This window comes from Ambystoma mexicanum, chromosome 4p, assembly GCF_040938575.1.
Source record: "Ambystoma mexicanum isolate Mex_15411 chromosome 4p, UKY_AmexF1_1, whole genome shotgun sequence".
In the NCBI taxonomy this organism is placed as follows: domain Eukaryota; kingdom Metazoa; phylum Chordata; class Amphibia; order Caudata; family Ambystomatidae; genus Ambystoma; species Ambystoma mexicanum.
This window is the reverse complement of record NC_090927.1, coordinates 688,297,506-688,310,532: the sequence shown is the minus strand read 5'-3', so window position 1 is coordinate 688,310,532 and position 13,027 is coordinate 688,297,506. Positions and strand designations below refer to the sequence as shown.

Below are 13,027 nucleotides of genomic sequence, written 5' to 3'. Positions count from 1 at the left end.
TTGGAAATGCCACACAAAAGAGGCCCAGGGTGCAGAGGCCCACTGGGAAATCTCCAGAGTTCCCTATAGGCCAGTCCACCCTTGGAAAAGACTCAAAATGAGCCCAGGGTCGAAACGGAGGCATGAAGCTATCGTGCTGCATGTCTCCCCTCGCCCTGGGCTGATTTCAGTTCTGTGAGGTACTATTAGAAACGTATGGCTCTGGCGAGGAAGTCCCGAGGGGGCTTCCTCGCCAGAGCCCTGCCTTCTAAAAATAGCTCAGATGATTGCAAACGAGCCCGGGGTCGAAACGGAGGCATGAGGCGATCATGCTGCATGTCTCCGCTCGCCCTGGGCTGATTTCAGTTATGTGAGGTACTATTAGAAACGCAGGGCTCTGGCGAGGAAGTCCCGAGGGGGCTTCCTCGCCAGAGCCCTGCTTCTAAAAATATCTCACATGATTGCAAACGAGCCCGGGGTCGAAACGGAGGCATGAAGCTATGATGCTGCATGTCTCCGCTCGCCCTGGGCTGATTTCAGTTATGTGAGGTACTATTAGAAACGCAGGGCTCTGGCGAGGAAGTCCCGAGGGGGCTTCCTCGCCAGAGCCCTACTTCTAAAAATATCTCACATGATTGCAAACGAGCCCGGGGTCGAAACGGAGGCATGAAGCTATGATGCTGCATGTCTCCGCTCGCCCTGGGCTGATTTCAGTTATGTGAGGTACTATTAGAAACGCAGGACTCTGGCGAGGAAATCCCGAGGGGGCTTCCTCGCCAGAGCCCTGCCTTCTAAAAATATCTCACATGATTGCAAACGAACCCGGGGTGAAGCAGAGACATTAAGCATCATAGCTAAATGTCTCCATTTCACCCCGGGCTTCGTTCTGCCGAGCTGCCCGCCCCTCTAACAGCACACACAACAGCTGTGCGCACAGGGGCTGCAGTGGCTCGGCAGAAAAAATAAAAGATTAACTTCCCCCATCCACCCGACCCGACCCAACTTACCTTCACAAAAGAAGTTTTCCTGCCAGTTTCAGCTCGCTCCTGGAATCCAAGCCCCAGCATCAGCCACTGTGGCCAATGGGAGCACAGCTCCCAGCAAGGAACGTGCTCTGGCCAATCACAAGGTGCAATCTATATGCTATAGAGATTTGCAGGCCTGTGATTGGTCAGAGCACTTCCTGGCATCATTTTCATTTTTTTTTCTGAAACCCGAGCGCGAGCTACTTCAAAGGCTCTGGCGAGCTACTGGTAGCTCGCGATCGACTGTTTGGAGACCCCTGCTCTAAACGCTCTCCACGATTCATTGGACTTTTCAAGATCTTATCCAAAGTTAATCCTGTGACCTTCCGTCTACACTTACCCTAGAGTCTGCGTAGAGTACTGTTAGGCAAAGTTTGTATGCATTACCCTTTGGGACCACTACACACAACTAGGACTACAGGTGTAACAAAACCAACCTTTGGTATAAGTCTGTACTGCACAGTTTTGATAGCGGGGCTGAGCAGCCAGGCTTATCTCAAGAGGGGAATGTGAGCTGTAATGATGTTACACAGAGGTCTACAATCACTTCAAATAAACTCTTACACTCAAGGTTTCTTTGATAAATACTTATTAATTCATTTATCTGTCAGTTATAAAACATTCATAAGAAGGAGGCAATTATATATCACACACAAATGCACTTCAACACTATTTCAGAAATACTTTTCAAGAGGAGTAAAAGGGAAAGATTATTAGAACATGAAAGGTTACAGTTATTCTTAGACTGTGCATATATTTAGAGTTCACCAGAAGAGTCAATTCAAAAGGCTAGGCCATAAGTCAATGGGCTAAATTCTTGGATAGGATAAAGCAGTTCTGGTAGATAAACGGAAAAGTCTCTGCAAAAGTCCTTAGGAATAGTTTGTAGCAAGAAGAATCATATGTTGGGTCACAAGCTGAGAGGTAAGTACTCTGTCTGATTTTACAGTACCTTTACAAATGAAGAAAAAGATGCAGCTGATGACCTCAGTTCCTGGCAGTTCCTGCAGATCTCACTGTTCCTGTGCCTCAGTCGTGGGGACAAGAGGGAGGACGTCGGGGAACTCCTGCACTGGGACTGGTGAAAAAGCTGGTAAATCTTCAATTCCGGTAGCTGTAGTCAAGCACACAAGCTGGTGTCCCTCTCCCTGGTTATTCGGTTTCCTGCAGCACTCTGAGGAAAATACAAGCAGATCTGAGATTGGTATCCAGGTGGCTTAGTGTCAAGTTGATTGGTCCCACCAACTCAAAGGGAGAAGTCATCCTTGCAGGGCTTCTCTGTCGAGATGAACTTGGCTATTCGGACCTTCAGCAGGGCTTCACCGGGCAAACCAATAGTCCAAGAGTTGCAGCAGCCGTCCTCTTCAAGCTCATCTTTGGTTCTTTCGTTCCAGTGGTCGACTCTGCCTTCCAAGCCAAGAGACTCACCTTTTATTCAGTTGTCTCCCATTCATTCCAGCCTAGCTGTCACTCACCCAGCAGTGTGGCTGTCCTTGCCGGACAGTCAGCCAGCCAATCACCACAGAGTGCATTTGGGTCTCCTAGGAGACTAAGCACAGGGAGTTTCGGGCATCTTCCTCACTTCCTGCCCACCCCAGACACTCTGGCGTTGGAGGCGGTCGTCACTCCTGAAGCCCACCAAAGACGAAGGAACAAAGGGACCAAACCTAGTTTGGTGCGCAGAGACAAACTCTAGAAGTACCTTTCCAAAAAGAAATGGGGAAAAATAAAGACTGGGATCTGTTTTTAGAGAGGGGGCTCAGACGCCAGCTTGAAAAACATGGCTCCTGCGACTGGTGTTCGCGGTCGGGAAAAATCATGGTAGTTTGTTGTAAAACCACTGCCACCAGCCATTCTGAGAGGATAGGGTAGCATTCCACTGCTACTCGAGTATCTAGACACAGGTGATACTAAGTAACCACTCCAGCACTCTATTGTAAGATAGGGTGTGCTGGGGCTAGGAATTTAAAAAGACTAGTAAAGTCAACTTCACTTTACTTACTCTGGGAAACAGTAGTCTATCCCAGAGAAGGTCTTTAAACTTTGGGAAAGCCTAAAAGGCTTCCTTGTGCCACTGCACTGAGGGTGCTGTGTGACACAAATGAAAAGATGATGCCTATGGAGTTGTTTAAACTCCATAATTCAAAAAGAAACCAACACAGAAAACACATTGATTTGAAAAGTTCAAAGTCCCAAAGTTTAGCAAAAGAGCTGGAGGGCTCTAAGGTGGGAGGAATTAGCACATTTTTGAGAATTCTCCCTAACAAGTACATCCGGTGTTTCATACCTCTCTACTACATACATGGGTTCCCAATCCATCCTCCAGACAGAAGAAGAGGTACGGTACCAATGTGGATCCAGATGCAGAAGAATATGAGGTGTCGCACATTTGCGATTCTCGGTATTGCAAAGGAGTCCTGCAATTTCTAGTGAATTGGACGCAGTACCCACAGTCCGAAAATTCTTGGAAGCCAAGCTCCTATGTCAGTGCACCCAGACTCGTCCAACGATTCTACAAGCTTCATCCTGGGAAGCAGAGAACCTCCAAGTATAGAAGGGGGCATACTGTCACGGCTTCACCGTTCCTGCATTTGTGGAGAAGTAGAAGGGGCTGCCATTAGTGTGCTGTCACGTTATTCTACGAGCGTTATGCCCGCTCTAGTCTTTCCCAAAATGGCTGCCGCCAGAAGAATAACTTGACTCCGGACCGCAACGGCCTCTCCTGGCTTTCAGGCGTCCAAGGCTTCCATCGCCCGTTGGATGGTCCAGGCCATTTCGGAGGCCTAGGCGGCCCTGGGCAAACCTGTTCCTGCAGGGATTCATGCCCATGCTTTCAGAGCTAAGGCCACAGCCGTCGCATTTCAGAGACATGCTTCTTGGGATGTCATCAGCAAGGCGGCTACTTGGGCCACTCCGCCAGCCTTCTGTAAGCACTATTCACTGGACACCAGCTCCAAGCGCAATGCAGAGTGTGGTCAGGCGCTTCTGAAGAACCTTTTTTCGCTTCATCCTAGATATGAGGCAGGTTGTCACAGCCCCACCCTATGTGCTTGTTCTGTGGAATCGTCCTCAAGGATGGAGGAAAGGGGGCGGGACATATGAGTATTTAAAGTTACTCACTGTAGTGATTATAGTACTCATAGTCCCCTTTCTTCCATATGTCCCACCCAGCTTCCCCTGCTAGTATGCAAATGGTTTATAGGTAATGAGTAGCCAGGTATCCATCTTTGATGTGTTCAAAGGGGACTGAGGTGAAGCACCGGAGGGTGGGGCATTCCCACGCCCGAGGCCGCGCCTCCACGTACTATACTAAATTTAAGGGGGACGCTAATAGTTTTGCTGCCAAAGGTTCCGGTATCGTCCGCATGTTGGGGGACGCCCACAAGGATGGAGGAAAGACGAATATGGACTATGAGTGCTCTCTATCCACTACAGTAATTTTAATTCCTTGTCTATGGGCCAGCAAATAAATCATTTCTTTCTGCCATAAGTCCGCGGGAAGGCTCTGCACACACCTCCCCGTGCACTCCATGAGAGCCACGGCAGCCTCTGCAGCATTGTGGGGCGGCCGTATCCATCACAGACATTTGCCACCAGCTATGTTTACAACACACTATTGCTTAGGGGGGCAACACGTGCAGATGTGCCGACAGAGAGGGCGGTGCTGCAGCGTCTATTCCAGTGAGTTGCGTTTTTGGCAATAATGTATGTTTTTTTAACTTTGTGCAACCTCCACTTCTACTAAATCCATTCACAGCATGTGAATCTATGAAAGATCCAGTGCTGGAGAAGGAGTAGGTTTCTTACGTGTAACTCATGCTCTCCGGCATTAGTATCTTTCATAGATTCACATGCACCCTCCATCCTCTCCTATAAGTTAAAATCCTTAGTACTCACTGATCTATTCAGTATCACAGGTCAAAATGTGAGGGCAGGAAGAGGAGGAGCAGCTGCTACACTGACTACTCGAGGTCCCATTGATGGTGATCAAGAGCACCCATAAAGAGGGTGTCTGACTACAAAAGGGAAAGTTTTCTTTGCTTTCAGCAAGGGAAACCCAAAGGTAACTGAGGATTCCCAGTCTGAAGCCTGGGAATATTCACAGCATGTGAATCTATGAAAGATACCAGTGCTGGAGAACAAGTGTTAAAGGTTAGAAACATACTCTATCTCTTGAGCAGCAGCATTCCGGTCACACATATTTACTCCGTCTATAGATCCCAAAATGCGTACAAATACACATTACCAGAATTAATGTCTTCTCTTTTCACATTGTTATATGGTATTTTGCCATTGTTTGTTGGGGTAGGCAATGGGGTTAATCATGTGTAAAAGGTTCCAATTATTTCATTCTGTTCTTTTCTTGCTTTTTTGTGTATTTGTAACTGTTTTGCATGTTGTTGCAACAGTATTGCATATCCATTTTTGAGAGTCACTCTGCTTTTGTGTTCTCTTCTCTAGCAATATTTTTGACAGTAAGTGTATGGCATTACTAACTTAAGTGGTAAACGGTTCACATGCCGCAAGAAACAGTGCTGGGTTGCGAGACTGTTGCCAGTGTCTTTGAAAAGTACATTGTAGCAGAGATTTTATGTGTACAGAATCCCATTTTTCTTCGAGCAATTGGTTCTGTGTGCCATTACCAGTTCTTTGAAAATGTTAGTAGTTCACATCTGTTTCTCTGTTTTATGAGAACTGTTATAGCTTTTAAATTAATTGTACTTAACTTCTACAGGTCGTTTTGCTGTGCGTGACATGAGACAGACTGTTGCTGTGGGAGTCATCAAAGCAGTTGAGAAAAAAGCTGCAGGAGCTGGCAAAATCACCAAATCTGCCCAGAAAGCTTCAAAAGGAAAATGAATATTCGGTACATCATCACCAACCACTCCCTTTTTAACCATTGGTGGAAGAATGGTCCCTGAACTGTTTGTCACAATTTGCTATTTAAGTTCAGCAGTGAAAGACTGGTTAATGATTAGAATGCATCGTAAAAGCTTCCGAAGGAAAGGAATGTTTGGGGACCCTCCGCTTTGTGGCAGCTTAGATTGTAAAAATCAATAACTAAATAGGAACAACTGAATTTGAGATCGTTTAAAACAAAAGTTCATACAGAATCTGTTTGGGTTGGTGCTGATGTTCTATGAATCAACAAAGAACCAAGTGGTATTCATTGTAGGTTTTATCTGCGGTTAAATCTAGGCTGTTTTACTTAGCATATTATTTTGACCAAATAGTGTACAGTGACTTAGATGCTATCCATATTTTAAGTGACTTATCAGGTTATGTGTGCCATTTGTATTCACAGTAGAATTACATAAAAAATTACATGGTGTAACTTGTTGACTAATCTGCTTTAGACGTCATGCTGTTAAATATTTTTAATGTAAATAAAAATGAATGCCACTATAAAAGCAATCTGAAAGATGTTCATGCTAAATTGAGCCAACTGCAAATAGAAGAATCTTAAAGTGATCGGAGTAGAATTATGAGTAGGAGCTTAAAGCTGCTCCTGGGTAGCGGACGTTGCCCATTTAGCAACTGCACCCTCTGGGGGAATAAGGGGCTAGAGCATACATTGCTGCATAATTTCACTCCATTAAATATGAACAGTTACACTTTGAATGTGTTCCGAGGGCTCAGGATGGAGTACTATATTATGAAGTAATAATTTAAGCCAATTGCTAACATTAGTAAAAGTTAAAAAAAAAAAGGGGGAATTAATGGCTATATGTTCTGTGCCCTTTTCACCTCCCAATTTTGAGTTTTTCTTTTGTAAATGTCTCTAACTAAGCTGTATTGATTCCCAGTTTTAAAACCCTGAAATGATAGAATTCATGGATATACCTAAAATGCCCATTTTTGTTAATTCTTCTTTTACAGATACAGAGTTAACACCTGCCACAGATGGCCTCTAAAACACTCTTGAAGACGGTTTGAGGTTTTTTTATTAAAATGTCTGAGCAGGTTCTCACTAAGTCTCGTGTCCCCTCGTCTTCTGTGGGCGTTCCCCCTCCTTAACCCAGTCACCCTTAAATCCCGAATTGGTCACCAGAGATCAGTAACACCTACTACCTTGCTGGCTAGTAGGGGGGGGGGGGGGGGAGAGGGAATCCCCTTATCTCACTTGCCTAACCTGGGGTCTCGCAATCATAAGGTGTCTGGAACTGCGTTTTCACAAGTTGTCCTCAGAAGCTGCTGAAACCTCACAGAGCTACAAAGGTGTTGCGCACTGAACTTAAATAACTAGCTTAGCCCGGAACCACCCCCGAGGAAAAGGGGAAGTGACTAAAATAACAAATGAAACCAATTAATGTCCTTGACTCTGGAAGATATCTGCGGGGGTGAGGAAGAAGAGCAGATAAACATTCATTCTTTATTAAAACCAACAATCTGCACCTCCCCAAACTTCGCCTTGACTAAGTGTACAGTACCTGAATTCCCTCTCCCAATGTTTAGAGGGATACTTGGTAGAGTAGACTTACTGAAAATGTAAAACCTTTATATCCCTTTAGCTGGACTTAAGTTAAATCTCATTCTCCAGCATTGGATCTTTCATATATTCACATGCTGTGAATATTCCCCGTCATCAGGCTGGGAATCCATGGTTACTTATATTTTAATTCCTTTCCTAAGGAGAAACATTTGACCCTTGAGTGTCCTAACCACATAGTTGTGGGTGTTTTTGGTCCCTACCAACAGGACGTTGATTGTATAGCCTTGCCCCGGCAGCTTCCCCTCAGATTTCAAACATCTTCTTAGCTGGTAGGAATCCTCATGTTTTTCTCTTCGCAGAGAGCTCTTCAACCTTAAAAATGTTAACCTTTGAACAAAAACAGGCAATACAGAGGGTGTGACGACCCTTCAACAGCGTCAGCGACGCATATGGAAACCACTATCCCAAAAATCCTTGTTTAGATCCTGTGGTACGTGCAGCCTAAAACATTTCTACGAAGGGGACAGGTATCTGGAATGCATATACTGCCTTTACCCAAATCACTTGCCGGAGGACTGCAAGATCTGTCAGGAATTCTCTCAAAAAACCCTAAAAGACAGAAAACGTTGCCTAATCTGTTGGTTGAATGAGGGGTCTTACCCTCCGTCGGAGACAGGCTCTTCAAGGAGTGAGAGAGCTACCACTCCCTCTGAAAAGCGGTCGCCGTCCAGCCATGAATCCAGGTCAGAAGAGCGACCTGTGCAAAACCATAAAACTCAATATACTCAAGGTTGAGGCGAAATCGTTGACGAGCCAAAGCCATGCGGCCCAGCGACCCCTGTCTCCCTCTCAGAAGAAACCAGTAAGCCACAAGGCCTCGCTGTCCGCCGATCAGTCATCTGAGAAACCGACACGTCCAAAACAGTATCATCGTCGTCCAAGTCTCACACAAGCAAGGGCTTGCGACCAATGATGGTGTTGGCTTCCCGCTCGTCGTCGAAGGCAACCTCGCCGGCGAATGATAAGCATAAGGACAAGTCTTCCACGAAAACACCTTAGATCACGGGTGCACAATTTACGGCCCGCGGGCCAGTTGCGGCCCACCGTGCTATTTTGTCCGGCCCGCCAGCAACAAACAATTTCCTAATGGAGTGTGGCCCGCAGCATCGGCGACCCTCCATTAGGAAAAGACTTTGTTATTCTTCTGGACCGGACAAAACACTGACCTTCATTGGTTCAGTGCACAAGCACCACGTCGCTCCTACGAGCCACGTAGTGCGTGTGTGCTGCACCAATGGAGTGCCAGCACTACGGCTGGCGTGGTCAGTAAGGCCTGATGCCGGAAGGCTTTTCAGCCGTGCCACGCCAGCTGTAGTAACACAAAAATCGCCAGCATTCCAGCTAGCCTGCCTTCCAGCACGTCAGGTAAGTACATATGGGGGAGCTGTATGTTTGTATGTGTGTCTCGGGTCTGTCCTGACTGTGTTTTTTATTTTGTGTGTATGTTGAGATGCGGGGGTGGGGGGGCGTCTGGTGTGTATGGGTGTTTGTTTTTTTATATATGTGCAGTGTATGTTGAGATGTGGGAGTGTGGGGGAGTCGGGTCTGTCCTGCCTGTTTGTGTGTGTATGTTGAGATGCGGGAGTCGGGGGGGGGGGGGGGGGGGTGTGTCTGGTCTGCCTGTATGTTTGTTTTTGTATGCATGTCGAGATGCAGGGGTGGAGGGGTGTCAGGTCTGTATGGGTGTTTGTATTTGTATGTATGTGCAGTGTATGTTGAGATGGGGGCGTTGGGTCTGTCCTGCCTGTTTGTGTATGTTGAGATGCGGGAGTGGGGGGATGTGTCAGTCTGCCTGTATGTTTGTATTTGTGTGGATGGGTAGTGTATGTTGAGATGTGGGGGGTGTTGGGTCTGTCTGTGTGTTGTTATTGTATGTATGTGCAGTGTATGTTGAGATGTGGGGTGGGGGTTCCGGTCTGTATGGGTTTTTTTGTGTGGATGGGCAGTGTATGCTGAGATGGGGTGGGGGTTCTGGTCTGTGTGTTTCTGTGTGGATGGGCAGTGTATGTTGAGATGTGGGAATGGGAGGGTTTCAGGACTGTCTGTATGTTTGTTATTGTATGGATGGGTAGTGTATGATGAGATGCGGGGTGGGGGTGTCAGGTCTTTATGGGTATGTATGCATGGTGTATGCTTGTTCGTTTGTATGCTAAGATGGGGTGGGGGGTTGGGGTCTGTATGGGTGTATGGTCTATGCTTGTTAGTTCGTATGCTGAGATTGGGGGTGGGGCCCATGGGGCATAGTTTTTGGTTGAGGGGTTGGGCCCATGGGGCATAGCTTTTGGTTGAGGGATGCGGGTCATGGGGCATAGTGTTTGAGGGGTGGGAGCCATTGGGCATAGTGTTTGAGGGGTGGGCATAGTGTCTGGTTGGGGGGTGGGGGCCATGGGGCATAGTGTCTGGTTGGGGGTGGGGGCCATGGGGCATAGTGTCTGGTTGGAGGGTGGGGCCCATGGGGCATAGTTTTTGGTTGAGGGGTTGGGCCCATGGGGCATAGCGTTTGTGTGAGGGGTGCGGGTCATGGGGCATAGTGTTTGAGGGGTGGGGGCCGTGGGGCGTAGTGTTTGGTTGAAGGGTGGGGGCCATGGGCATAGTGTTTGAGGGGTGGGCATAGTGTCTGGTTGGGGGGTGGGGGCCATGGGGCATAGTGTCTGGTTGGGGGTGGGGGCCATGGGGCATAGTGTTTGGTTGAGGGGTGGGGGCCAATGGGGATAGTGTCTGTTTGGGGAGTGGGGGCCATGGGGCATAGTATCTGGTTGGAGGGTGGGGGCCATGGGGCATAGTGTTGCACTCCGCAAGAATGAACCCAATATTAAAGCTAAAAACAGGCAGTTAGGAGATGTACATCCTTTGCTTTTTGTGGAAGCCTGACTCAACGAAGACCATACTCCTCTTGGCCAACCTAAACAGCAAAGTATAGCAGTCCAAAATAAGGGAATGTCCAGTCAAGGGTCAATAAAATATATATACTTAACAGACAATATGCAATTACTGACCGCTACACCTCAAAAATGTATTCTCTTTCCTTGTGTTTAGTAATACTAGGGGGTTAAAAACGCCTCCTGCCACACCCCGCCCCGTCCACATTTGCTTTTCGGCCCACTATAGGCAGCATTTAAGGTACTTTCGGCCCTCAGTCAAAAATCAGTTGTGCACCCCTGCCTTAGATGAAGAAAAAACACTGCTGGTTGTCGAGTCCCATTCTCCCAGAGAGGGACATAGGTCCTCTTCCAGACAGGAATCGTCTACAACCCGCTCCTCAGCGATTTAATCGGGGCATCACTCAACCACGAAAAAACGAAAATCGGCATGCAACGAGAAAACATCAGGGGAGTACTCCAAAGCAGTAGACCCCTACCTGTCAACGGCTCTTCCCGTGGTTTCAACCACAGAACATCCTGGTCAGCCTATCACACAGCTGCAGGGAGAAAGCCTGCCTGCCTGTGCTAAATTAGGACCTCCAACCATATCATTCTCTGCTCAACCGTTGCTGTGAAAACCTGGGTATCGCTGATCAGGCTCTGGCCTGGCTGACCTCTTTCCTCTCAGATTGACCCTCCCAAGTCCAACTTGGGTCCTTCCTTTCATCTATCTTCCTCTCTACCTGTGGTGTTCCCCAGGGGTCTAACCTCTCGCCCTGGCTTTTCAACCCATAACTGGCAACTCTCACCCACTGCATTGCCACTTTCTGCTCAAATTTCCAGTGCTACGCTGATGACACAACTCATTTTCAGGCTGCCCTCTGCCATCTCTCCCTCCCTCATCTCTGATTGCCTAACTGCCATTCAAGATTGGTGTGCCGCCAATGCTCTTTGTCTGAATGCCAGCAAGACGGAGAACCCCTCACTCCCTGGCCGGCCTCCCTTGGCCCTCCTCCTACTCCCGCCTGCGAGGCTAAGAACCTCAGGGTCATCTTTGACTCCACCCTTTCCTTCTCCACCCACATCTCTTGAGGTCTCTAAAAAGTCAAATTTCCTACTGCACCTCCTCAGAGGTACTCTGCCTTTCCTCACCTTCCCGCAGAAGCTCATGGTATCCCAAGCTCTGGTTCTCTCTTTGTTGGACTATTGTAACAGCCTCTTTCTAAATCTACCTGCCTCTACACTCCGACCTCTGCAACTAATCCAGAACGGGACTGCGAGACTTGTCCTTGGCCTCAAGCCCTGGGATCGTATCTCTCCAGCTCTGAAATCTCTCCATTGGCTCCCAGTGGATGCAAGGATTAAATGAAAAACCCTCTGCATTGTTTACAGGGCTTTCTGGGGCCTGGGTCCAAAATACCTTCAGCTATCCCTCCGCAAATACCTCCCCTCTCGAGTTCTTCACTCCTCTACCTCTAACTCACTCAGGGTCAGTCGTTTTTCAAAGAAACGATTTGGGGGTAGATCTCTGTCTTCGGCTAGGGCCTCCCTCTGGAACAGCCTCCCTGCCACTCTAAAACTTGAGGAGAACCATCTCCGGTTCCGGAAGCACCTCAAGACCTTCCTCTTTTCTTCTGCCTTCGCTCCCCCTCTGGGCCCAGGTATTTGCTCAACCCACCACCCTCGCGCACTGCCTCCGGGCCACCCCTTGCACTGGTGTCTGTATCTGTACCCCTACAGCCCCCCTTTTTCTTCCTTCACTTATCAGCCAACCAAATATCGCCAATTCAGCATGGCCAAACTGCTCAACGAAGGGGCACTCGTCCCGAGACCACACCAAATGCCCACGCTTAGCACACCAGTCTCAGTCCCCCTCCATGTAGGGGTAGTCCGCTGGTAGGCAAACAAGAAGGGGAGCTGCTGGACACGGATCAGGACAATGATCCAAAGGATACATACTCTTCCACCACATCTTACTCCCCTCGCCAGGATGATACCTGCGATACAGATACGGTCAGACCAAGAAACGCACGGTAGTCCGGCACTGCCCTCTACACCAGACAATATTGGGTCTTTCCATGCCACGGTTTCAAAAGCGTGCCAAGAATTTGGGTTAACACTGGCGGAGTAAAAGAAAGATTGTTTTCTTTTCGATCATATGGGGCAAGGCCGAAAAGCTGTGTTCGCTATACCCATTCTGGACCACGTTTGGCAAGAGGTGTTGCGAACCCTGAAGCACCCTTTCACAGAGCTCGCAGTCAAATGTAGACTGGACAAAAAGTTTAAAGCACCGGAAAGATGACTCGTAAGTGCCTCACCTCTCAACCCTCTCCGGAGTCCGCAGTGTCAGTGGCTGCTACTCGCAAAGCATGTTCGCAGCACAAATGTGCCACATCCCCAGAAAATGAGGGCAGACAAATTGATGCAATCAGCAAAAAGGTACGACCATCGGAGCAACAACAGTTGAAGCGGCCAACGCCCTCCCCATAGTAGCCTGTGAAATGTGGCACTGGCTAGCTCCCGTCCTTCAGCATTTACCCCAACAGCAACGAAAGGAGGCCATGACAATTGTACACAAGGGCAAAGAAGCTTCTAACCATAGCATAAATATTGCGTTGGACCTCGCGTAGACGGGGTTTAAACAGATAGGTAATTGGGTAGTCCTGCAA

General features: G+C 48.0%; 1 protein-coding gene across 2 annotated transcripts in view; it reads left to right on the top strand.

Annotated features, from left to right (window-relative positions):
- EEF1A1 (eukaryotic translation elongation factor 1 alpha 1) overlaps positions 1-6,415 on the top strand; it is a 37,196-nt gene extending 30,781 nt beyond the window's left edge. For both annotated transcript variants that reach the window (XM_069606250.1, XM_069606251.1), the window contains exon 8: positions 5,740-6,415. In XM_069606250.1, coding sequence (XP_069462351.1) covers positions 5,740-5,864 — 125 coding nt within the window. In that variant the 3' untranslated portion in view covers positions 5,865-6,415. The remainder of the gene's footprint in view (positions 1-5,739) is intronic.
- The last annotated feature ends 6,612 nt before the right edge of the window (positions 6,416-13,027 follow it).